Here is a 24,052-nt window from a genome sequence, read left to right as displayed (position 1 = left end):
TTTTTCCTTTAAGAGGAGGAAAAATGTTTGATATGAAATGCATTAGTTTCTTGAATAAAAGTCCTGGTGCTGGAGAGCTGTTACCATTGTTTGCATTTTTTTTTCTGGGCGACTGCTATACACTCATTATTTTCAACATTCAGTGTACTTACAAATGTTTCCCATAATTCTCAAAAGATGAAGGAGCTGTCAGCAGCTTCTGCAGTTCTTTTATGTAAATCTAGATCTAAACAACTTGACTTCTCAAGCACAGTAATACATATTATCTTTTTTTTGAAGTAGTGAAGAGCCCATTGTTTTTCTCTAGATTGCTTGCCTGTGGATAGTTTGAGGCAGATTTGTTGGCATTTTTCCCCCATTAATTTCTCTACAGGAAAAAGGTAGCAAATCAAAGCATTCTTTCAGAGTAGAACAACATACTAACCTGAATTTTTATGTATTTTGATTACTGAATAAAAAAAGAGGGTTTTAAATATGCTCTTCAAATGGAGTTATTGTCACAAACCAGTAATGGCCTTGCATAAGAAATTTTATTGTACCAAAAAAAAAGGAAACAGCAATAAGGAGCAAGGATCCTTCACAGATGGGACAGGTAATTCTCAACAGTTTTACAGCAATCCCAGTATCTCACAGTGAACATTCATCCAGTAGGCCTGTCTTGGTTATAAAGAGCAGATGCTTTGGGGCACCATTTCTGACCATCACCATGTTTATGTGGAAAGGAAATTGAGGTTAGTTATCTTTGTAGGTTAGCACCTGACTATTCAGAAGAAAATATATGTGACTGCTGTTTAGGTAAAAACAGTTCCATCTCAGGAACTCACTCTATCTGTGAAGTTTTACCTGATGGAAATCATTGAAATCATGTCACGATGACTCTCCACTACCTGTACAGAACCAAAATTTTCAAGTGCCTCTTGAAATGGACCTCAGTATTTCTTCCCTTAAAAGGTAGGCAGCTGCCTCTCTCCTGTGTGTCAAAGGTTTCCAGGAACAACCAAATATATATTCCCTTTCCCACTTGCTGGGAAGAACTCAGGAGCAAATTTTGGACTAAAGTATTTTTGCATGAGAAGCTGTGTTGAGATGATAGAAAATTCAGGTTTGAAGAGGAAAATAAACGGGAAAGTATAAACCTACTGAATAATCATGTGTCCTTCTACAATCTGGATAATGTTGCAGATAATAAATAACTCAGCTCTTCAGCTGAGTTTTGTCCCTTGAGAGCACTTGCCGTTGTGCACTGAAATGCACAGGATAATTTCATGGGGAAAATGCTATATCATTATGTAAAAAGAGATGAAACCATCAGCTGAAATTGCACATACAGTCTTAGTTCTTTGTAGTCTTAGCTTTTGCGTGCTTGACCTTGTGGTCTTGATGTTCTTATAATGTAGTTTCACGTGTCTGTGTAGTATAGCAGACAGCGGGTAGAGGGAGCTTTGATGCTGTAGCAAAAATACCATGTAAATGTATTAACTTACATCTAGTCACTTTAAAATAAATTACACTTTTACTAGAGTTTCACCGTTGCTTTATTAAAAAAGAATTCTAGAGTGCAGAAGTTAGTAGAAATCATGGCTTTAATATCCTTGGAAAAGATGCGGTAGTTTCTGAGAAGGCAGCTGGCATCAGTTCTAAAGGAATGCTTAGTTAATGTTAAGCCCAGTAAGGGAGCTTTTGTTTGTAGAGATCTATCAAAATTTTGTTCCAATTCCAAGGAGGACTTCTACATACTACTATTAAAATCTGGATGTTTAACGGCAAGAATAACACTGAAGCACTGGGAACCTGATAAGTAAGTCAGCAGAGGCAAATGCCAGTGGAATGTGCTGTTTGTCCTCATGCCAGTGTTATCCATACTACACTTAAATATTCAGTGTTACATGATACCATGTGCAGTTTCATGTCAAACCACTGCCAGAAGCTGTAATTGTCTGTTAGTGTCTCTGAGGAGAACTGGGCAGAGTAACTCAAATTCTTGCGGAGCTCAGCTCTTTTCTAGCCCTGGAGCAGTAATCCTGAAGGAGGAGGAGGGAATATAACAAGCCTCACTTGATGAAAAAGGCAATGTTTTGCACTTTACTGGTCCATCTACTTGATTCATCCTGTCCTGTTCCTCCCTTTCTGTCATCTCTGTAATCATCTTTTTTGCTTGTGGTGATGCAGTAGCTTAGTACTCTACACCACTGTTTACCTCTCATTCACTAATATCTCTCTGACTGTAAACTCCTGGCAGGGAACCTGCGACATCAACAAGACAAGAAAAGCAGGCGTTGGCTTACTAAAATATTTTTTCTGCCCTCAGAATCATACTCTGAGATCCTTGCTGGCTTGTTCTATTTTAGAGACATTTACTTGTCCTCCCATTTAAAGTGATGATCATCAGGAATGTGAGAACACTGCTACTGCTGTGCTTCTGCATGTCACACAGGGCTTGGAGTGATCCCTGAGAGTGAGGGCTAAGAAGGCTTTCCTTGCCAGTCTGCCACATCTGAGAAAAGCATGCACAGCCTCAAGCTGTGCCAGGACTCAGACCATGTGACAGAGGTAAGGTACGCCTTTCCTGAAAGCCAGCAGTGTTGAAGCCCCAGTGCCAGCCTGCTTGGGATAGAGCTCCAACAGCATCTGTGCTGAACCTCCTCTGTGCTCCTCAGCTTATTGAGTGCCTTCCTCGACGTAGAAGTAGAAAGATACCTTTTACTACGTTGCTGCTTATTTCTTATTTTACGCTGTTTATCTCACAGCTCCTTGAAAGAACAGTTGAAGAAGCAGGTGGTTTTCCCATCTCTTCCTTGTTTTTTTGGGAGGTGGGGGTTTCTTTTGCAAAATAGTTTATGCGTTATATATGGCATTATAATACAGTGTACTGCATGGAAGAAGGTTGTACTTAGTTAATATTTTTTTCCCCAGAACAGTTCTGCTCATGATTTCTAATCATGTTAATAATAGTTCTAAATAGTTGCAGCCATTTAAAGCCTAAAATTCAGTTCTGTTTTGAAAAGGACTAGTGCAAAAGCTCACCTGTAGAGGGAACCAGAATACTGCCTTAACTACAGGCTGCTTTTTAGAAATTATCTCTGCTTCAGATGAAGCCAACAAAGGACATGTGTTTTCTTAATTATAGCTTCTATTTCTACGTATGTTCAGTAGCAGATGAAAAAGTGTCTGACAGCTCATAGTTCATAAAGTTACTGAGGTTTAATTTGACAGAATATTATGTACAGAATTCCTTCCCAGTACAGGCATTCAGGCATTATCACTTCCCTTTCAATAAATTATAGAAATAGGGCTTAATGAAATATTAAATTAATAAGTGTGAAACATGATTAGTAGCCACTATTGAAAGTATTAAACTGTTATGAAGGAATATAGTCCTCTACACTCTTGCTTGGTGGGTTTGCTATGCTACTTATCTCTACAAGTAAACTTTCCTCATGCCAGACACCATCTCTGTGTTCTTTCTCTCCCTGCTTTCATTTTGCTTTGTCTTAGAGGAATTCTTAGTTGGTTAAGACAGCAGCTCAAGGACAAATATTCATTTTTGTGTCAGAGAAGGGTAAAAAGATCCCAGATTTCTTTCAGGAGAATTTGTACATTATAAAGTAAGACTTTCTATTTCAAATCAAAGCTTTCTTCTGCCTAGTCCTGCCACCTCTTGTTTATGAATTATTTTCTTGTACTAATCTATGTTTGCCTGGGCTTGTTTCACTCTTTTGCACATAGTTCCCCTTGTTCTTAACCTGAGAGTGCAGCTGGCACAACTTTATGAATGGGGATGAAAAGAGGAATAAGTTCTCCTGGCACCCCAAAACTTCCTGGATAGTCACCATGCACATGATACCTTATCAATCAGATTGTTGCTTGTACACATGTGCTGATTACCCTGGAAAGTATCTAGGCAAAGTATTTTACTGGTCTCAGTTACAGCATTGATTTATGCAGGTAACTTATGTCTCTTTTCGACATATTATGTGTAGCCGGCATGAAATGAAGTAACATTCAGTTTTTATTCTGACCCTCTTAGATTCAGTGGGTTGGACTATAAATGACCCTATCTTATTATGCGTATTTTTGTCCTCCTGAAGAAATGACTGCCTTATTCTGTAAAGTGTCACACATATTCTAATGTTTCATACATTTTTCTATAAAAGTCAGTTTGAGATGCCCTTTTTTGAATTTATAGGATATGTTTGTCAGTACCAACCTCACACAGGAATCTGGAAATGTTGGCTCTGTGTTTTGGGCAGTACACTGGGACTGACTGGAGTCAAAAGGTCATGCTCTCTTGAGAACTCCTGCTGTTGTCATCCTTTGGAATAAGCCCCTTGGATAAGTTCTTGTCACTAGGTATTACCGATGTAGGATCACAGTAGAAATATGGATGCTTTACAAAGATATGGGAAGTCTGGAAGTGTATTGCCAGAGTACTGTTTGTCCATGAGGGTTATATGTTGTAACTGAGATGTCCCAGGAAGGCTGTTTTGCTTTAGTCAGGTGTTTCTCCATTGAAGATGGAGTAAAAAGAGGAATGACGGCAGATGTGATAAACCATTTTTTCAATACAGATTTGTATTTCCTTCTGTGGCTAAAATCTGTTAAGAGAACATCTAAATCTAAAGGATTTAGATCTAACAGAACATCTGCATCTAAATGCAGTTGCCACTTCATCCTCCAGTTCATACCCGGCACCTACTGACCAATGGAAGAAGCAGACTGTGCTGGTCGCATAAAATTGAAGGATCTTAAAATGGTGGTATTTTCATCCAGTTTTCAGGTTGACCCCAGTCATGTAAAGGCACCAGCAGGCATCATTTCTCTATTCCTTTTCATAGCTCTGGGGTCATTCATATTCCAGTAAATCTTAAGTCTCACACATTTGTCTGCCTGCATATAAATGGGCTTCTTGCAAGCCCGAAGGCTGATAGTGTTGGTGGGCCCAACCATTCCTTTTTCTACTGCTGCAATAGTCTTCACCTGTCTTCATTTCTCCCGGATTCAGTTTTCGCTAGCTGCCAAGGCTTCTGTGGTATTCTGAGTCTGCAATCTGCCTGATTGACAACATCTCATAAGAGACAAGTAGTAGTTGACAGACTTATTAAGCTGCTTGTAATGATATGTCAAATTCACTGAAGCTTAAATCTCTTTCATATTTTTCCATGTTGTATTTTAAAATATTTCTGATAAAACCAGTACTAGAGAAGGTAGTTGAACCCTGAACTGTTCTTCCTCCTGACAGTTTTAGTGGTGCTTTCAGCCTCTAGTAGGATTTAACTATAGCCAAACTAAATCACATCAGGTCAGTAGGGTATAAGGAGAGGTATTCTTCTCTTCCAACTGTTGCAGCTGAATTTACAATGTATTGCAGTCCTTGATTTATCTGAGTCACACAGTGACACTAACTTTGTCTTCATTCTCACCTTTTTATCTTTCATCTTGGCCCAGTGAAAACGTTTTGCTAATGGCAGTTGGGCAGTTCTATACACTGTTCTTTTGGTAAATACCACTAGGTTATCTGAAAATGCATATGCCAAGGCAAGGTTATAGTCCTCAAATCTCAGAGTGAGTTGCTCTCTGGTGTTTAATTGTAATACCAGACTTAACTTCTGTGTTGGTCTGACACTGAACCCAAAGCATAGATCTCTATTGAGAGATCTCATGTGTTATGAGACTCATGTGGCCTTTTTCCCCAGCTGATTAAAGCAGGTGCTGAGGGGGCTGTGTCAGCTGAGGCTTGGCATCTGTACCAGCTGCTACCACAGGGCCATGAGAAGCTTCAGGCCATGCCCTCGCCTGTGTGGAGGTACCTCCTGGTGCTTTCCACTCTTCCAGCATCTGCACTTGTGTTTCTGCAGGCATGGCTTTTGGTGTGTAATCAATGCAGTCTCCTGAAGCACTGCTGTCTCTGGCCTGGGAGTCACTAGCAATCAGCACATGGGAGGAATACAGGGGGCTGCTCAATAGGATACTATTGCCTTAAAGGCGATGCCTCAGAGCTTACTATGCAGAACTGCCAAACTACCTTTGTTTCCAATGCATCTTCACTGGAATTCAGCATTGTAAACTGACAAGTGCTTGAATTCACCGTTATGGATCCTTATTGACATTAGGATTCTGTTTCAAGGAAAATAGGTGATACTAGTGGAACACTGTTTGAATTCCATTTCCCGTACCTAGGAGAGTACATAACTGCTGAAGTAACTGTATTGCGGTCAAATAAGCTCCTATGTTTTCCAGAATTTTCTGTAGCAAGCATGGGTGTTGAACTTTGTTGGAAACCCTCCATTGTCCGCAGCTTGTAATGCATTACACTGATGGTGCCACTGGCAAAAGTATTTTAGGTGATTGATCAGCTATAGTTTCTTCACAGTTTGCTGGCTAATCTTGTTGGAGTATTGTCACAATTGCTTGACCATGATCCTTACCTTTACATTTTTTCTTCTGCATTAATTAATATGCTTATATTTAATATACCTAATTTCAGTACTGGTCAAACCATTCATGTTTTGACTTATTGCATGATTTTCAAACGAGTATGTGTGTAAATCCATAATAATTCACTATGTTAGTGGATACACTTACATGCATAAAGAGTATATCTGCATGCACATAAGTCAGTTATAAACATCTGAAGACCTGAGCTCTCAAATAGTAGATTTTATATAGAGCTGTGTTGTCATCAAATGCAATATACATGCACAAACATTAATGCCATTTCTGGAGAAACAAGAACATTCATGGAGCAATCTTGACTCAAAGCTAAATTCAAGTATATAGTTCCTTTAAATATTTAGAAATTAAACTCCTTTTCATGGGGTGGATTGTACATTTTAAGGGGTTTTATTATATGTATTTTTCCATTTCATTATTCGTCTAGCAGTAATGAAAGATTTGGCTCAGAAGCATCTGAAGCCAAATTGTAGCTTTAAATTTCCACTTGTCATTGCCAGATACTAAATCTAAAATATATCTTTTTACGGAGAACTCTTCCAAAAGGTGCAGCTGTGTGCTGGTTTCATCTTGCATTTTGTAGCTGTGTTGGCAACCCTTGAACGTAAGGTATGCTCTCATCTCCCAAGCATTGCCATTGCCTTAGAGCTATTCAGTCCTGTCTGTATCAAGAAGAAGGAAGAGTTTGCAGATTGGAGAGAACCCTGATTTGTGGTTCATCTCATTGGTTCTCACTGTGGCAAGGTAAAAACGGAGCTAGTGGAAAATCCAGCTTTTGTCAAGTGTCACTGGAAGCTTCCTTACCATCTGGAGACCCACTACCAGACCTAGGAAGAAGCATAAAAACTATATAATAGTTTTCAGAACCATAATATTTTGGAGACCCTGGAATTAAAAATGAAAAAAGAACAACAAAAAAATAGGAATTTGGGGGGAAATTATTGCTTTAAATGAAAAATTGATACTGGATTTTAGCAAAGGGATCTACAAAGTACCTCAGATCCTTAGGTGTGGATTTGTTTCTCCAATCCTCTGTGCTGTCCTACAGTGTTCTTCAAAGCAAAAGATTATTTTGGAATCAAGTACTAAATTCAGTTTGCATGTGAGCTTTTGTTCAGTTCTCTTTCACTAAAAGTGACCTATCTGAAAAGTTTTCCTTTCCCTTTGTAGATGTGAATGTGCATGCTGAGTTTTCTTTTGGAACATCCAAGCTAGAATCAAAATTTCTTTAAGCATAACTTGTATTCTAGCTCTTGGGGTAAATTCTCCGCCCTGCCCCCCTGCCCTCCCCCCACCCCAATTAGGTGTAGTTTTATTCAGTTTAGCCTCTGAGATTTCCTCTCAGCATTTTGAAACCAAAATGCACTGTTTCCAAATTGGGCTGTCTTCAGTGTCAATGTTATGAAGTGGCTTCGGTTCTCTGAGTACTGTTAAGTCTTTTTTTTCTAACTCATGTGTGTTTTGTGAGGCCTTCCACTTTTAAATGAACGTAATTTTCTATTCTGTGCAGAAGCGGGAAAATTTAAAGCAAAAGTCAGTATGATATTGTGCACTAGTTATAATGGAGGTGCTACAATGAGTAGGAAATCCTAGAACAGGTGGTAGGTGAAGTGATGCCTACATGCTGATGAAATGAGTATTTTTCTTCTATGTTGCTGAGCGTTATGACCGTGTTACTTAGATGATTTTTCCAGCACTAAAAGTAGCTACAGGTTTTGTACCTGTCATTGTGTGTCTGTGTGTTATTTCTGTCTTTTTGCTATGGAGCTTGTACACGTGCACAGTATTAAAAGATAGGTGAATATCACAAGTTTTCAGTCATATACGCAAGGCTGTTTACTTATGGAATAGATTGTCATTCATTTAAGTTTCTTATCATATCTAAAGTTCAGCAATGTCTTTGGAAGATATAGGTTTCTAGTTTTGGAAAGGAATAGGATAAAGGGAGGAAGAGACATCAGATATTCTCTGAACTCCTAAAATGCATATTTTAGGGTAACAGAGAAGTATTGGAAACCTGTCTTTTTAAGCAATGTGATGTTTGCTTTGCATACACATATTCTGTAGACATATTACGGATTTTGCATAAATATAAAGGGAAATGCATAGCTTCCAAAAGCCTTTCACTTTAATTAAGAGTATTATTGATCAATGAACACTGTACAACAAAGATATTCAGTAATAGATTATGATACAAACCCAGTTTATAAGCTAAAATTCTGCTTAAAGTTTAGATGAAAAGCATGGAGCTTCGGGTAGGTTGCAGGAAAAGTCACTTTCTGTTTAACTAACCTAAGTAGGCTCTTCACCACCCCGTTCCTTATGTCCCATGGAGACAAAGTGTTTTCTGTATTGTCCTGTCTTCACCTTACAAGGTGCTTCTTCCCGTGAACAGCATTCTCATAGCATACCCTTTGATATGACTCTGATCTTCCATTTATTCTTTCAATAAATTTGCCCACATCATAAGATCGATTTATAGTTTGGGATTGAAAGGAACTATTTGATCTGAAAATTACAAATCAGATGGTCTGTAATTCAGTATGCCTGAGCAGAGGCTGCTTGGAGTGCAGCATTTTTCATTTGGGCCCATCTTGTGTCTGATGAAGGAGATGTTAAGCTAATGGAGGTGTTTCAGATGGAAAGTGACTTAAAGATGGAAAGAGTTGAAAAGTCCATGCTTTCCCTGAGTAGCTTGTCCTGCATTAATAACTATATTTGGAGATATGATGGTCAGCTATGCCTACATAATGTGCTTTCTTTGAATTCAGCTTTGAATCAGTGTTATATTAAGTCAGAGTTTATTATGTCTACTCATTTGTGTTTTTCAGCTCACTAAGGTGTCACCAAGGAATGAACCTATTCTCTAAAAAGCTATGCAGATAATCCTTATACAGTGCTGTCTTTTATTGCTTTATATGAGTCTAGTGTCAGGTTTTTCTTTATTTTGCCCATGACTTATAATGTAGCTAGCATATAGTCATGTTACTTGTCCTTTTATAGTGTGGGTCAGGCGTTAGAACTCTTTTGACCTCAGGAATTGCTCTGATTTTCCAGAAGTCATTAAAAAGTAGCATCAGTAGGCCAGGGATCTGCTTAGGCAACTCTTTTGGGACTCCTGAATGCTTATTTTCTCGGCATCCTAAGTTAAACTGTTACGGCTAACAGATGTTTTTCTAATGTCTTCAGTTATGAATGGACTAAAAAGTATTCCATCATTATGGTACCATCATCTTCCTTCTTTTTGCAAGGGACGTGTCTCAGCACCTCAGTATGCTTCGCTTCATTACTACTTAGTAAATAATTTTTATGTGTTGTCTTTCATCTCTCCTCATCTTTCTACACTTCTGAACTTCTGTCCTTTCCATGCAGTTTTTAAATTTGTATTAGTTTTGGCTGCGATAGAGTTAATTTTCTTCACAGTAGCTAGCATGGGGCTGTGTTTGGCGTGCTGGAAACAGTGCTGATAGCAGAGGGATGTTTTAGTTATTGCGAAGTGATGCTTATACAGTGTCAAGGCCTTTTCTTCTTCCCACCTCGCTCCACCAGCAAGAAGGATGGGGTTGCACAAGGAACTGGGAGGGGACACAGCCAGGCCAGCTGATCCCAAATGACCACAGGTACATTCCACACATAGCATTGTGCTCAGCAATAAAACTAGGAGAAGAAGTGGGTTGTATACAGAGTGATGGCATTTGTCTTCCCACGTCATCATTATACATGATGGAGCCCTGCTTTCCGGAAGTGGCTGAACACCTGCCAGCCCATGGGAAGCAGTGAATTAATTCCTTGTTTTGCTTTGCTTGTATGTGTGGCTTTTGCTTTTCCTGTTAAACGGTCTGAACATCAACCCATTAATTTTCTCACTTTTACCTCTCTGATTCTCTCTCCATCCAACCAGAGGAAAGCAAGCAAGCAGCTGTGTGGGGCTTAGTTGCTGGCTGGGGTTAAACCACAATAAAACTGTTTGCATTTTTATGGAATTATGTAATCCAAAATAGGGTGAATTACCAGCCAAAATTGTCTGCTTTCTCATTCTCAGTTGTTGTATTTTTGTTTCTTTTTTGCTATGTCAAAAATTTTCACATTTTTCTGTTTTTTTTTTTCTTCTTTTATTTAGTTAGCCTCATCACTTTGTTCAGTTTCAGTCTTGTAAGAATGGGTGGGGGGCACTATATATGTATGTATACATATCCATGCAGGCATCTATGTGTATGTGTGTTTAAGAATTGCTTTCTGTTTGTCCATAGTGAGTTTTATTGGACAGAGATCACCATCACTTAGGCAACTGGCAGTTTTTACTTCAGTGATTAAGCTTTGTTTATCAATCATAATCCATCAAACTATGCCAGATGTTTCTGGCAGTAGTTTAATATCTTTATGTAAACATTCTTGCTTTCCAAGTGTTAAACAGAACCACTCTAAAACTCTTGAATTATTCTTTTGGCAAAAATTGTGTATTTAGAGATAGATCATCCCTCACATCACAGAGCCAGAATATTCCTTTATAGAGTATGTTCTCTGCATGAAGAAACTAGATTGTGTGAAAACTAACTTTGTATAAAATCTGTATGCAGTTTTGTTTAAATCTACAAAATGTCCCTTTCCAATTATACTGCTATTTATTCTTAACTAGCCCTTGAAAAGGAGATTCTTATAAGTAAACTACGTTGTTCATAGTATAATGCCTGAAAATTGAAATAAAAAGAAGTTGTTGAACTTTTTACGAGTGTGAAATACTTGTTTCTACTGCTGTTTCAGGTCTTTGTAAATCTGTTGTATCCACAGGATCTGCAGCTCTCGGACAGTGATGTGTTTAACTCCCATACTTGGTGCACAGTGTATGTAAATGTTTCAGACCAAAATATTTTTTTCTTTCTTTCCTTGCATTGAATTTCTGCACAACCACAGACTACAAACTTTTATTATATTTTCTTTTTCCAGGCAGTACGGTGAGTGGTTCTAGGACTGAGTTAGGTCCCTAAAAGAAAATGCTATAAAAATGCAATTGTCATCATTTTTATTCTATTTTCTGATTACTTATGGAGTCTCCTCTTGTGGCCCTGATATGTGGCATGTTTGTTCTGTTACTAAATTAACTGGTTACATTTGCATGTCATGATTTTCATAAACAGTAATTGCATTCACCTGTAGCTTGGCTTATTTTTCTTCTTTTTCTTTCACAGCTTTTTCACTTCCAGATCTTACAGAGCAGTTCGCACCCCCTGATGTTGCTCCACAGATTCTTGTCAAGTTAGTAGAGACCATTGAAAAGAAAGGTAGGCTGAAGAACAATCTACCAAGGTTTTTTGTTCCTTATGTGAACCAAGACTGCAGAATTGGATCCAGAGATGGCATCTCCCCTTTCTAGAGCTGATAATGCATCATATTGCTTAACACCTGAAATAATCTCATCTAAGGTCTGTTGCACTGGTTTATGCTCAGTAGAGGCTTTTTGGACTGTAGGAGCAAAACCAAAGCTTATCTCAAATGACATTTAATAACTCAACTAATATGAGTATTATTAAAAGGTAAGGGAGAAGGGTTTGGTATTGTTTTGTTTTTTCTAACCAGTTGGTTATGGAAACAACTTCATAACATTGAGTTGGATACACAGCCACACAGGGAAACAAGTAATACTTTGCCCCAAAGCAGGGGGCAAAGAAAATAATAAACCATGAAAAAGTTACAAGAACTGGTTTGATGTTGAACCAGCCAGTGTTGTTTTTATGTTTTTTTTTCTTTCCCGCTTTCCCATGTTGATGCCTCTCCATCCTTTTGAAGCTTTCCTCTTTCTTTTTCTGTGTTCTACCTCTTTTGCTCTATTTCTGTCCCCCTGGCACCTCCTCTGATGTTGGCTTCATAGTCCTGGTGAGGTAAGGAGCAGCTTCAGTGAGTCCTGATCATTCAGGAGTCTTAAGCCAGGGAACAAGAGGAAAAGCAATATTCTGATCAGAATCAGGCTGCTATCCTTGGGGACATAAGTTCTCACATACTGCATACTTTTAAGAGAGCATAAGCCTTTCCTGAATGAGTAGGGGCTTGCTAATATCAATGAGAAAGGCCAGTATTTAGCAACCTTTTGCATAAGTAACTGCTGCTTTCAGGAAACGCCACTGATAGTAGTAAATCGTCAGCGCTCTGCGTACCAGGATATGATCTCTTTCCTTGTGTCTTCTCTATTTTCACTGAAATAGGGAAGTTGTAAACAGTACCTTTCACACAAAACCACTTTATTGGTGTCTTTTATTCAGGTGGATTATTAGACATATTATGTGACATATTTTCTCTCACCAGTGTGAATCTGTTTCTTAGTCCTGGCCTTCTACAGTTGGCCAGTGGATAGCTGTGTAGAATACATGGGACTGCTGGTATTTCTGGTCTTCCTTGGTCAACTTTTTCTGCAGACACAGCAGTTTGAACGTACAAGGAGCTGTATTATAGCCTTAAAAAGCAAACACATTCTTAGTGTGGTAGGTGGATGGCAGTTGAAGAATGTTGCTAATTTAAACCTCTTGAAGAAAAGAGAAATATATTGTGTCAAGGCAACAGTCACTGAAATATTAATATATCCCATTGATTTTGTTTTGAAGGTCTGGAGTGCTCAACTTTGTATGGAGCACAAGGCTCAAGCAGTTCAGCGGACTTAAGACAAATCTTTGAATGTGGTAAGTACAGTTATCCTTCTTAAAGCACTAGACAGATTTTGTGGTCAGAGCACTCCTCTTTTCTTTGCTCCCCCACTCATATGTTCTGGTCCTCAATAATATAGTATTAAGAAGACATATATATAACTAAAATTTTTCTTTTACACTTAATATGAAAGGTATTTTTCACTTTTACAGATTCTTTCTTCATGGCTCCATTGTGTGGTTTTTTTCCAAGAATAATAATTTTAATCTCTGCTTGTCCTCTTGCTTGTTCAAAGACAGATAATCTAGCTGTACAGAGAAAAAAAAGATGTTTTAGTCAGAGTCAAGATAATGATTCATTGTTCCTGTAAGGCTGCAGGTTATTATTTTGTAAACAAATGGCCATTTATTTACATACAGTTCTGTCTGTGCAGTTTTTGGTCCAGTAGGTGGGGTGGCAATAGCAGAGTGATACTGGAAGGCAAAGAGACCATTTAATTAATATTGTAGGCTGGGTTCTCAGGTTTTAGACAGTAAAACACAACTACACCAATAACACCACTTACCCATTCAAGTTTCCTGAAATATATTTCGTTTTCTTTTTGATACTCTTTAACACTGATTCAGGCCAGAATATACTGGCTTGGCAGCACTCTGTTGCAGTATGAGAGATCAGTAGGTATTGTAGGAGGAGCGCTTGACCACATCTTGGCGAGCTGGGGTGCAATGTGTGGTGTGAGCTTTCACTTGGTTAAAGGAGCACAAAAATACAAGGGGTGGGAAGTGAAACTGGCTACATGCCTTGTTGCCAAAGGGACAAAGAAAGTAAGCTCAAACTGTGAATTAGTCTCTTCATTTCTAATAATTGCAAACATTAACAAAATGAATAAGAGATGATACTATGAGTTGTCTGTTCTTCAAAACAAAAGGGCATCCTGTCCTCTGCTGATTGTGGCAGGAGTGAAGAAGTATATGTGTACAAGCAGGGAGAGGAGACATGCTTGTGGTGCTAGCAGCCTCACACTAGCAGCCATATTTTTAATTTGTAATTGTATTTTTCAGTCCAGATAAATCCAGATTTTCTGGGCACCAATATGAATGTATCTCTTCATTTATCTGCATCCTTTCTTAAGTTTCTAAACTGAGGTGTACTTTTTTGAAAGATTCATCTCTCTCCTGAGATCAAAAACTTGTGGTTTACATGTATTCTTACTTAAAATGTAGTTAGCTTTGAGAAACAAACACAGGACTTCACCTTTTAGTAACAGTGTCTCTTTCTGACTTTTCTTTAAGAAAGAATCAGAATCTTCCAGGACAGAACTAGTGTAGTGGGTATTCAGGTACATGGATACAGACAGATCTCATCTCCTTTCCTGCTCTCTTTGAATGAGCAGAATGCTAATTCAGAGAGCAAAGTCATCTTTGGTCTCAAAATTTTGAACTTACATTAGTGTGGTGTTCTGCTAACGGTTAAAATGCTCTCCATAATTGACTGTCTGTTAGCATCAACACAGTGCTATCTAGCTCTAAAATCAAAAGTTGACTTGCATCTGCCCAGCTCAGCAGATGGAAGAGATCAGGTCTGTTTATATCATTACACCCAAAGAGTTGCAGAGTAAGTTTATTCTTACTTATGGACTCACTATAATAATTTGGGATATACTTCAAGGAAATGGTCAACACTGAAGAGGCATGATTTAACTTGGCTTATGAAACAAAAAACATTCAGTGAGCAACAAAACTAATAAAAACTATTTCTGAAGAATTTGTGGTTGGATTCTCTGACACATAATTGCTCTTGTAGAATTCATTCCCACACTGCAAGTTTCTTATCATCTGAGACAGTCATGATGTCTCTTTTCTCATGCAAATTATTTGGTCTCTGATAAGATTTGAGCTCATACTGCAAGCTTTTCTTTGGGGAAAACAGAAAGGAGGTGGAGTAGCTTTAAGTTTCTCACTACCTCCTCTTGGCTGCCTTATTTCACAGTATTTGTAGATGCACCACATATCTGATTTCCTCTACCTCCCTATTTACTTTAGTTTAAACTGGCCAAATGGATTCAGGACTTATTTTACGGAGGACCTGGCTAGCATAGAATGTTGATCAACATTAATGCTTCTAAATTCTTGTACCAAATACGGATCTTTTTGTAAACACTGAGGACTTTACTGTGCCAGAGTTTCATGTTTCAGGATGAACCCTAATCTGGCTCTTACTAAGTGAGGATTTCTGTATTTTCCTATTTTTGTTTTTGCTGCTGATATTCCTTTATGTGACACTCCCAAACCTTATCCCAAGTCATAACTATCCTGGAAGGGTATCAGGTTCTACAAGATAAATCCTAACAGCTGCACAAGTTCTGCACATGTATATTTTTTTCGACTTACTCACATAAATATTTACAGACTTGGAGCCCCAAGTTGTTAATCAAACTTTCAGTCATAATAGAAGTAGCTACAGTAGAGAAGTGGCATTTCACCAAACCTTTGATTAATACTTACTTCTTACACAAAATATTTACACATAAAACAGAGACCTGTTAAAAATATTCTGGTGTTCCATTGCATTTCCAACATGCAGCAAGTCACTACTGTTACTCTGAGTTCAGCCCTGAACTGTATGTGACAGAAGGCCACACACAGCTGCGGAAGCCATTTGGTTCATCGCATGCCAAAGACCTGGACATGGTGTTGAACACTGTATGTTGTTAGTCTCAAAGATATTTCTTAGTCTTCCATTCTTTCTTATGAGTTTTTCCCCATAAACCAGATGTAAGTTAGCAATTTTGGCTTGTTATGAAGCCCTAATATGATGAGCTTTGTATATTTTTTCCTTTTTCTAAAGTCTAAAAAGTATGTTGCTCTTTCCCTTTAGACGCCTCTTCATTAGATTTAGAGACATTTGATGTGCATACTTTATCAGATGCTCTCAAGAGGTATATCCTGGACCTGCCAAATCCCATCATTCCAGCTGCTGTTCACAGTGACATGATTTCTGTAGCTCAAGGTATGATTATCACAGTATTTCAAATGTCAAACAAAAAAGCTTTCATTAGAATTCTGAATATCTGGTAGTCCAGCTGTCACTCACATAACAGGGAAGATTCTGCACCATGTGGCAGCATCTCAGAAAACACGAATACCTTCACCACTTTTGATGAAAGCTGTTTCAGTTCAGAACTTGATATTATTCTGCATTATTTGGTTACTTATTTATGTAAACATAATGGAAAATACAAGGGATTACACAGTTCTCTTTGTTTTAGTAAGTAGAAGTGCTATAGAAGAACTGGGGAAAAAAATCAAGGACTTATCTGTATGCAGAAAGCTAATTTTTAACTTTTTATCAATGCTGACAAAGTAAATGTATTAGAGGTCATGGAGTGCTGTGTTACATTGGGAGTTGCAGATTATGAAGTGAGAAATACATGCATTCATCATCTACAGTGGTCGTTTTAAACAAGTACGTCTTTTTGGCTTTCAGGGCCAAGTATTCTGTTATATATTCAGGACAGGATATTGTTACTGGTAACCTTCAAAGTTAGAACAGCACCTGTGAGACTTATCTAGTGCATCTCTGAATTACCCAATCATGTGTAACGCTAAACACAAGACAGACTTCTACCAGTACACTCTGAACATATTGTGGTTTTTACCAAATTGCATATCTATTTCCATTCGACTTTTAAATACTTGTTCTTCACTCTACTCTGGGCATTTTACTTTTTTAAAAGACAAAAGAAATCTTACAGTGCTAATGGACAAAATTATTTTTTTCTGTAAAATTGATGCTTCTAAAGGAGTCTCATATAGTTTCATTTTACTCGAATGTTCCAGTGCTGACTTCAAGAGCCTTTTATCTATTTGCTTGCAGAAGTGCAGAGCTCAGAAGAGTATGCTCAGTTGCTGAAGAAACTCATCAGATCTCCAAATATACCTCCCCAATATTGGCTTACACTCCAGTATTTACTCAAACATTTCCTCAGAGTTTGTCAAGCCTCCAGCAAAAATCTTTTGAATGCAAGGTCTTTGGCTGAAATTTTCAGCCCTCTGCTTTTCAGATTCCAGATCACAAGGTATGTGGGTCATCTTTATCATATTTTCTACTGCAAATATGGGTTAGTCATATACAAAAGTAAGTTTAATTAAGTAATTTTCTGAACTTATTTCTGACATGAGGGCATTGTAGTAAATTTTTCCAATGTTTTTTGAATAACTCTAAAGTAAACTTTTGCATTTCTCCTAATTCTTACTGCCTGATCCATCTCTTGCAGCTCTGATAATACAGAACACCACATAAAAATCCTAGAAGCTTTAATCACAAGTGAATGGAATGAGAGACAGCCTGTACCAGGTAAAAAATATTTTTAAATTAAGTTATATACCATTGTTTGCTTAAATAGTGAAATTCAACTTAAGAACAGTAAATAGTTTTTTCTTTTTTAATCAAAATTAATGCAAAGCAAAAGCGTGCAATACAGAACTAAGTAGAAGTTGTTTGTCTATTTTATGTGGTGTGCAACGTTTGCTTCATAAGAAATGGTCTTTTTCATTAAAATATTTTTAATAGCCATAGTTTGTACAGCCTTAGGACTTTCATTTCTCTTTCAATAAACAGCGAATAGGAATTTGTGGTTTTTTTAAGACTTGTAAACCAATAGAATGCCTATCCTACAGTGATGGAGGGGTTAATTCTGGAGGTTTTATTGAGCATTCAATTTACTTCTGAGCGAATTTTCTTAGAAATACTATATCCCATAGAGATATTGGAAGAAAGTAAATTTCCCCATTTATTTACATATATATATATTTTAATCCAGATACTCAAAAGATGTATTTATTGATATCAATATAAATAATGCAAAAAATATTAAGAGCCCATCCAGAAAAGATAAATAATACTTGTATTGATTCTGTAAGTTAGCATCTGATTTAGTCAACAAACAGTAAAGCCCACCTCTGATTTATGCAAAATCACTGAGTTTGAATCAAATATTTGGTAAAAGCAAGGCATAGTTGCTGACTATGTGCAAAGGAAATTATTAACGCTGGGAACTTTACATGTTAGCTGAAAGCAATTCATATCACAGCTTATTTACAAAGGATATCTGAACAGAGGATAGGGTGATGGTGAACAGAACATGGGACAGCCTATAGCTTTCCTGCCTCTCTATTCAAAGTACAAAGTGAAGTTCATGGCACTAGTATTTGTAGGGCTGCTTAAGGTTTGAAAAGCTAGAGCACAGCAGCAGAAAAATGCTTCATTTCCTGTATTTCAGGTAGGCACATTGTATAATCCCCTTCATCAGCTATTGAAGATTAACTTAAAATAGCTAAAATTTTTGTTCCTACTGCTTTGGTTGAAAGGCTTTTCTAATCTTGCCAGCTCTTGTAGTTAGAAAACTTTCCCTAACATTTAGTGTACATCTGTTTTCAGCTAGTTTCCATATATTTGTTTTTGTTACATTTTGTCCAAATAGTTAAGCAGGCATTTCCAGAACTACTGTGTGTTTTTCTTCCTAAGGCTTCATAACTAGGAGAGTCCAAACTTTTAAATGACTATTTGTCTTGTTTTAGTAAGAATCAGCAAATAGCTGCTAATTGTTAAAGAATTATTTTCTTTGTCATACATTATAAGTCTTAAAAAGCAAAATAGATATTAAATCCTCCAATATTCTAATGCTAATAGCATTTTTTATAGTTATACATTTGCAACTGCTTTAGGGTATGTAAATAAACATGTCTAGAGGCACTGACTGGGAGTCAGTGCCTATAAAAACATAGGGTCGACAGTTTTTAAGTTTTAAAGTACGAATTTTATAAGTTGCACTTAAGAGATCCCTTGGTTGCATTTCTGAGTTGCTTCATATGAGGAAAGTATAAAAGTGAAAGGTGTTGACATTAGAACTACTAATGAGGACAAGGAGTCATCTTGAGAATATGATTAGGGTGATTGAAGTAATGTCATTGTATCTATCAGGTTTATGGTGTGTGACACTACATTAATAACTATAACCAAACATCAGATTGTTTATAGTATTACTTCTACATTAATTAATATTTCAGATTGCAGTAATTTATTTTGAGGGTCCACCCTGGATTTTTCATGTGTTCTATTACAAAAACAGAACTCCTTCCCTATGCATTTCAAAGTCCATCCTGTCTAGTGGAATGTTTTTTTAGTAGAACATTTGCGTATCTGTGTGTGCACATATGCTGACAAATAACTCAGGTAAAAATTTTCAGGCTTTGTAGTCTACGGTTAGCTAGCCTCTGCTGTTAAGCCTGTAAAGGGTTTGCATAATTTTCAAAAGTTGAATCTTCATATAGTTTTCTGTAACTTTGCAGAACTAGGACATGAGTCTGTTTTCCACACCAAAATCATTCATTGACCAGAACATTTGAAGTGATCTGTTTTTATAGTTCTCATAGAAGACTCTAAGATATGTTTTTCAGAATTGTCATCTTTAAGATTATTGTTTGTAGTGGCTTGATTTGGCATAAAGATTGCTTAGAAACATTGTAATAAAAAGAAGATTCCAATAAAATATATCTTATTTGTCATACAACTGGTTTGAGAATTACAATTTTTAATAGAATTTTACAAGTGGACAAGTTAAGCGGTTTTAAGCATAAAGAATTTTACATGTTGAAAATAATGTCATGACAACTAAGTGATAACAGGAAAGCCAGTGCTGCCAGGTTTCTTCTCTTTTTCACAGGCTGGAGTGATGGCTTCCTCCTTTCAAACTTTTTTCTGTTAAGATGAGAACATTCTGTCTAAAACAAGCTGTGCATGAAGTTTTAGTGGTATCTTATGCAGTACGTAGAGATATTAAATGTAGCATTGGAGATAATGATCTGAATAGCGAGGAGATCTTTGCACAGCTGTGGGGGTTCTTTCTTACTACATCGCCCACTAATTATCCTTCTTGCCTGCGAACAATGGAAAGTAAGCAACTGGACCTTATATCTTATTGTATCTTAAAATTAGTATCTTAAATTGGGCATCTTAATTGGACATCTTTTAGCTAGAATGATGCTTTGCACGCCATAATTCAAAAAGAGGAAGTTACCCCTACACCATGACTTGATTTATCACAGAACAATTGGATTGGGTTTTTTTCCTCTGTCATAGTGCTCGTCAGCAAACTCTGCATTTTAGTTTCTGAGTTAGAATAGTGCTTAGTCCTACACAAAAGTTAAAGTACTAAAGTTATAATACCTGATCATAGAATCGTAGACACTTGCTTAGCAGGCAAAGACAAAGTAATGTTGCAGGAAAAATAAGGCTGGAGAAAACGGGATCAGTTTTCTGATTCCTGTCTCGTTCTTCAAGTTTATCAGTAGGAGAGCCAGAAAATGATGTTGGTGGGCAAGCAAGGTGATTTCCTATCCCATTTGAACACCCCAACTTGATGTACAGCTGCACAGGCTTTAATTTAAAGAGTAATGCTGATTTTTCAGTGAAGAACAAAGTGCAAGTCTCTATATATGTTATTCAAAACAGTGCTATTAGAAGAAAGTAGCTTAATTGTGACAGATTTTAGCAAACAGTGCTGGTTATCCTGCAGAAAGCAATCAAATATCTTGTCTCACAGAGTCTCACGGATTATACAGACTTGTGAGGGTAAATATTGGACAATAGGCTATATTAGGCTATAGTTATATGTATAGAAGACAGATTTTTCAGTTGATTGTCTGGGATCATACAGGCTCCTGGCTTTCGTGTCTGGAGGAGACCTGTCCTGGATGCAGATCTCAGGGTTGTCTGTGGGGCCCAGTGGGTGCTTGGGGCAGCACAGTAATTTTGATGCTAGTAGCTGGGAAGGCAGGTCACACAGAGAAAGGTGGGGTGTTGGAAGAGTTGGGAGGTGATTTTTTGTGGGGAGTTCTGGGAGATTGGGGTCCTTTCTGGGGTTGGAGGAGGTGTTAAAGAGTGTGGAGGGGCTTTGGGTGTGGGAGATTAAGGTCTGTCTTAGGAAGGCAAAGAGTAAGGGGCATGTGGCGAGAGAGCAAGGGGATGTGGGGAGCTGGTAGCATTGCTGGTGAAGAGCAGAGGAAGAGCTACTGCAGAGGCAGGAAAGAGCTGCCTTGTTGTATGGATGAATCAAAGCCTCTAAAAGCCTGTGCGCTGACTCAAGCTGAGATGCTTTGTCTGGGCTGTCCATCCCAGTTGTTTCTCAGGCTTGTACATAACACTGCAAATAAATGGCTCAAACTGTGAAATATTGCAGCTTTAAGCCTGCAATATTTCTACCTTTAAGGTAAGTTTTACTATTCAGAGGATCATAGGTAAGAATTAGTGAGGTAATAAGGCTGCCTCACACATAACTGCTCAGTTGTTGGCGATGGGGTGAAAGTCATGGCAGTATCATCAAGGTGCAGATGCTTTGCCTTTAGCTACACAAAATGTTAGCAAGGGTGGGTTGCAAAACAGCCGGAGTGGAGCAGTGTAAAGACAGATCCAGTTCCTCTTAGAATTGGACTCAGAGCTCCCCTGGACTGCTACAGTGGTCAGGCCAAGACCACAGTCCTGTCAGTACTGTCCTGGGGATATAAACTAATGTGTAGGAGTGCCGTCCTTTGTCAGGACTTTTCCGCATCGTGCAGAAAGGCAGTGTGTCCCAGGGAAAGCAAATGCCACGCGGCAGGGAGGGATATTGTGCGTCCTTGATTCACCCAGCAGAGGGCTCCCCTTCTAAGCTAATAAAAATCAGGCTTTATCCCTGATCTAACAGAAAGTAAAATGCTTGGTTAACCACCGTACTCTGGAATGCTCTGTTGGTTTAAGTTCTGACGCTAGCCTGTGCTTTATGTTTCTTGATACCTGATTGGAAGTATTTGATAAAAGCTACTAGAATTCTTTACAGATTGATCCGTGCATGTGTGTGTTTTTGCATGTAAGTATGTGTAACACACATGAAAGCATATCAAATCTGATCAGTTCTTTTCCTGCTTTAGACATAGAAAAAAATGTGTTTTCTTGATAGCAGAACACTGTGAGTGTAACTTCAAGTAATAATTTGCTGCAGATTAAATGTACACCAGTGAAGGTTTCAAAATTTAAATAAAAAGTTAAGACAGGGCAATATTTAAAAATACGAGTGTGTGCATCCCAGTATCTTTTTTTTGACAAGACACTTGATTCCCTTCTGCAGGATAACTAGGAACTCATTGTCTCTGCATGGATACCTGTGCTTTTTAAAAAAGATTAAAAAATTCAGTGAGCCTGGGTTGTCTTTTCTCCTTTCCGAATATGCTTCTGTATTGTGGCCCTATAAACCAAGAAGTTTTCTCAACCCCTTCCACAATTTTAACAGTAAAGAGGCATATCAGCTACAGTCTGAAGTTGGATTTGTTCAGAAACACAGGTTTACATCTCCACTTGGACTTTGCTGCTTTAAATCATATTTAGAACAGCAAATTGTTCAACTAGACAAACGCTAAAACTACAGAAGCAAGGGATTGTTATAGGTGAAGCTGATCAATCAACTGCAAAACATCAAAAATATACTGCAGATATTTGGGATTTCATTATTAGGTGCAAGTGATGTTTTGCAGCATTAGGAGTATTTCAGTAGGTGAAGTATTAGGAAGGCAAAAATTTCTATGCTATTTGACTGCCATAACAAGCAACAAGATCTGAAACAACACAGCTATTAGAAATTCTCACTGTTTGCAACAAGTGGGAGGAAAATATTAATCCCCTTCTCTCTTTCTTTGAATGTGTCTGCTTCTCCTTTCTACTTAAATTTATTTCCACATGGAAGTTTATCTGGCAAAGAAGGCAAAGGGGAGCAAGCTTTTCAGTTGCTGGTCTGTTCTTTTAGCAAGTTTAGTCTCCACCAAACACTAAAGCAAGGAAAATAAAAATTTGACCTAAAGCTCTCCCTCTTCACTGTTGCCTTCCCAAGAAATGAACAATCCTACCTACTGGAAAACACCATGGATACAGATAGGTGTTTTTTGTAGTATTTTTACTTTACAGGAAATAGGTAAAAAGCCTCACAGCGTCAGACTAGAGATCTTGAAGCAGCACCAGTATTTGTGATACAGCACAAGTGTGTAGGAGGGGATGCTGTACTTGCAAGCAGGCTCTTTTGCTTGCACAGGGCTGCTCTGAGAGATGCAGCTCTTTTCAAGGATAATTTTTATCCTCTTTTCTACCCCCCTACCCCCCCAGTTAGGCACTTCCTGTGTTTGGCTGTTCATGGTGCTTTTCTCGTCTTCAATACTGAGTGCAGCAGATAGTGCTAGAGACTATTTTAAGGCCTCTTACAATGGTCTTCTCATTTACTTAGCTAAAATGAGAAAGTTAGTCCTTCACTGGCCACTTGTTAGCAGATGACAACTTTTACTTTGAATCTGGGTCCCCTCCCCCACCTGAAACCCCTGGCTCAGCAAATATTTGAACCTACCCAAGTTAATCATGAAGCTGAGATCTTTATCTGAGAGAGTCGTGCAAGCTACTGAGGGTGGTGGTTTCTTTTTTTTTTCCATAGTGCTGAAGTCAGGTGCACTTTTTAATGATGAGCCAGAGTAAGTGGATACCTTCTGCTCAGCACAGAGCATTAAGCAGTTAAGAAGAGAGAGAAGGCTTGGATTTTCTCACTGCGTGTTGCAGTTTTTTTAGGGATTTTTATGGAACATTGGTTGGAAAGCAGAGCAATCTCTTTTTCAGAAGTTTTTTCTTCATTTCTTCAGAAAAACTTCCTAGTAAAAGGAGGTTTGGGGTTGTTTTTTCTAAGAAAGATTTTTATAAAAGGAAACCAATATTGGATTGTATTTTCCGACAATATTACAAGGGTGATCATTTGCAATGCATAATTTACAAAGTAAGTGATTTTCAACTTCTGTGTGTGTTGTCTTCATCATGTTGTGGAAGTATCATACTGTAACTAATTACCAGGTAGAGTTTTAATGGTCTTAAGATATATGAATTAAAGTATTTCGGTACCTCTCCA

The 24,052-nt window shown here is 37.9% G+C and overlaps 1 protein-coding gene across 3 annotated transcripts in view; it reads left to right on the top strand.

Annotated features, from left to right (window-relative positions):
* The window catches only part of PIK3R1 (phosphoinositide-3-kinase regulatory subunit 1), a 59,724-nt gene that overhangs the window by 21,127 nt on the left and 14,545 nt on the right, over positions 1–24,052 (top strand). For 2 of the 3 annotated variants that reach the window (XM_027671356.1, XM_027671357.1), the window contains exons 3-7: positions 11,637–11,729; positions 13,044–13,118; positions 15,961–16,092; positions 16,960–17,161; positions 17,360–17,439. In XM_027671356.1, coding sequence (XP_027527157.1) covers positions 11,637–11,729; positions 13,044–13,118; positions 15,961–16,092; positions 16,960–17,161; positions 17,360–17,439 — 582 coding nt within the window. Of the gene's footprint in view, positions 1–11,636; positions 11,730–13,043; positions 13,119–15,960; positions 16,093–16,959; positions 17,162–17,359; positions 17,440–23,455; positions 23,924–24,052 lie in introns of those variants that run through there. The other variant, XM_027671359.1, reaches the window with a different exon arrangement.

Source organism: Neopelma chrysocephalum, unplaced genomic scaffold (genome assembly GCF_003984885.1).
Source record: "Neopelma chrysocephalum unplaced genomic scaffold, ASM398488v2 Primary Assembly neopelma1_97102, whole genome shotgun sequence".
NCBI classification, from domain to species: Eukaryota; Metazoa; Chordata; class Aves; order Passeriformes; family Pipridae; genus Neopelma; species Neopelma chrysocephalum.
Note: the sequence above shows the minus strand (reverse complement) of the source record. Positions and strands in the feature narration are given on the sequence as shown.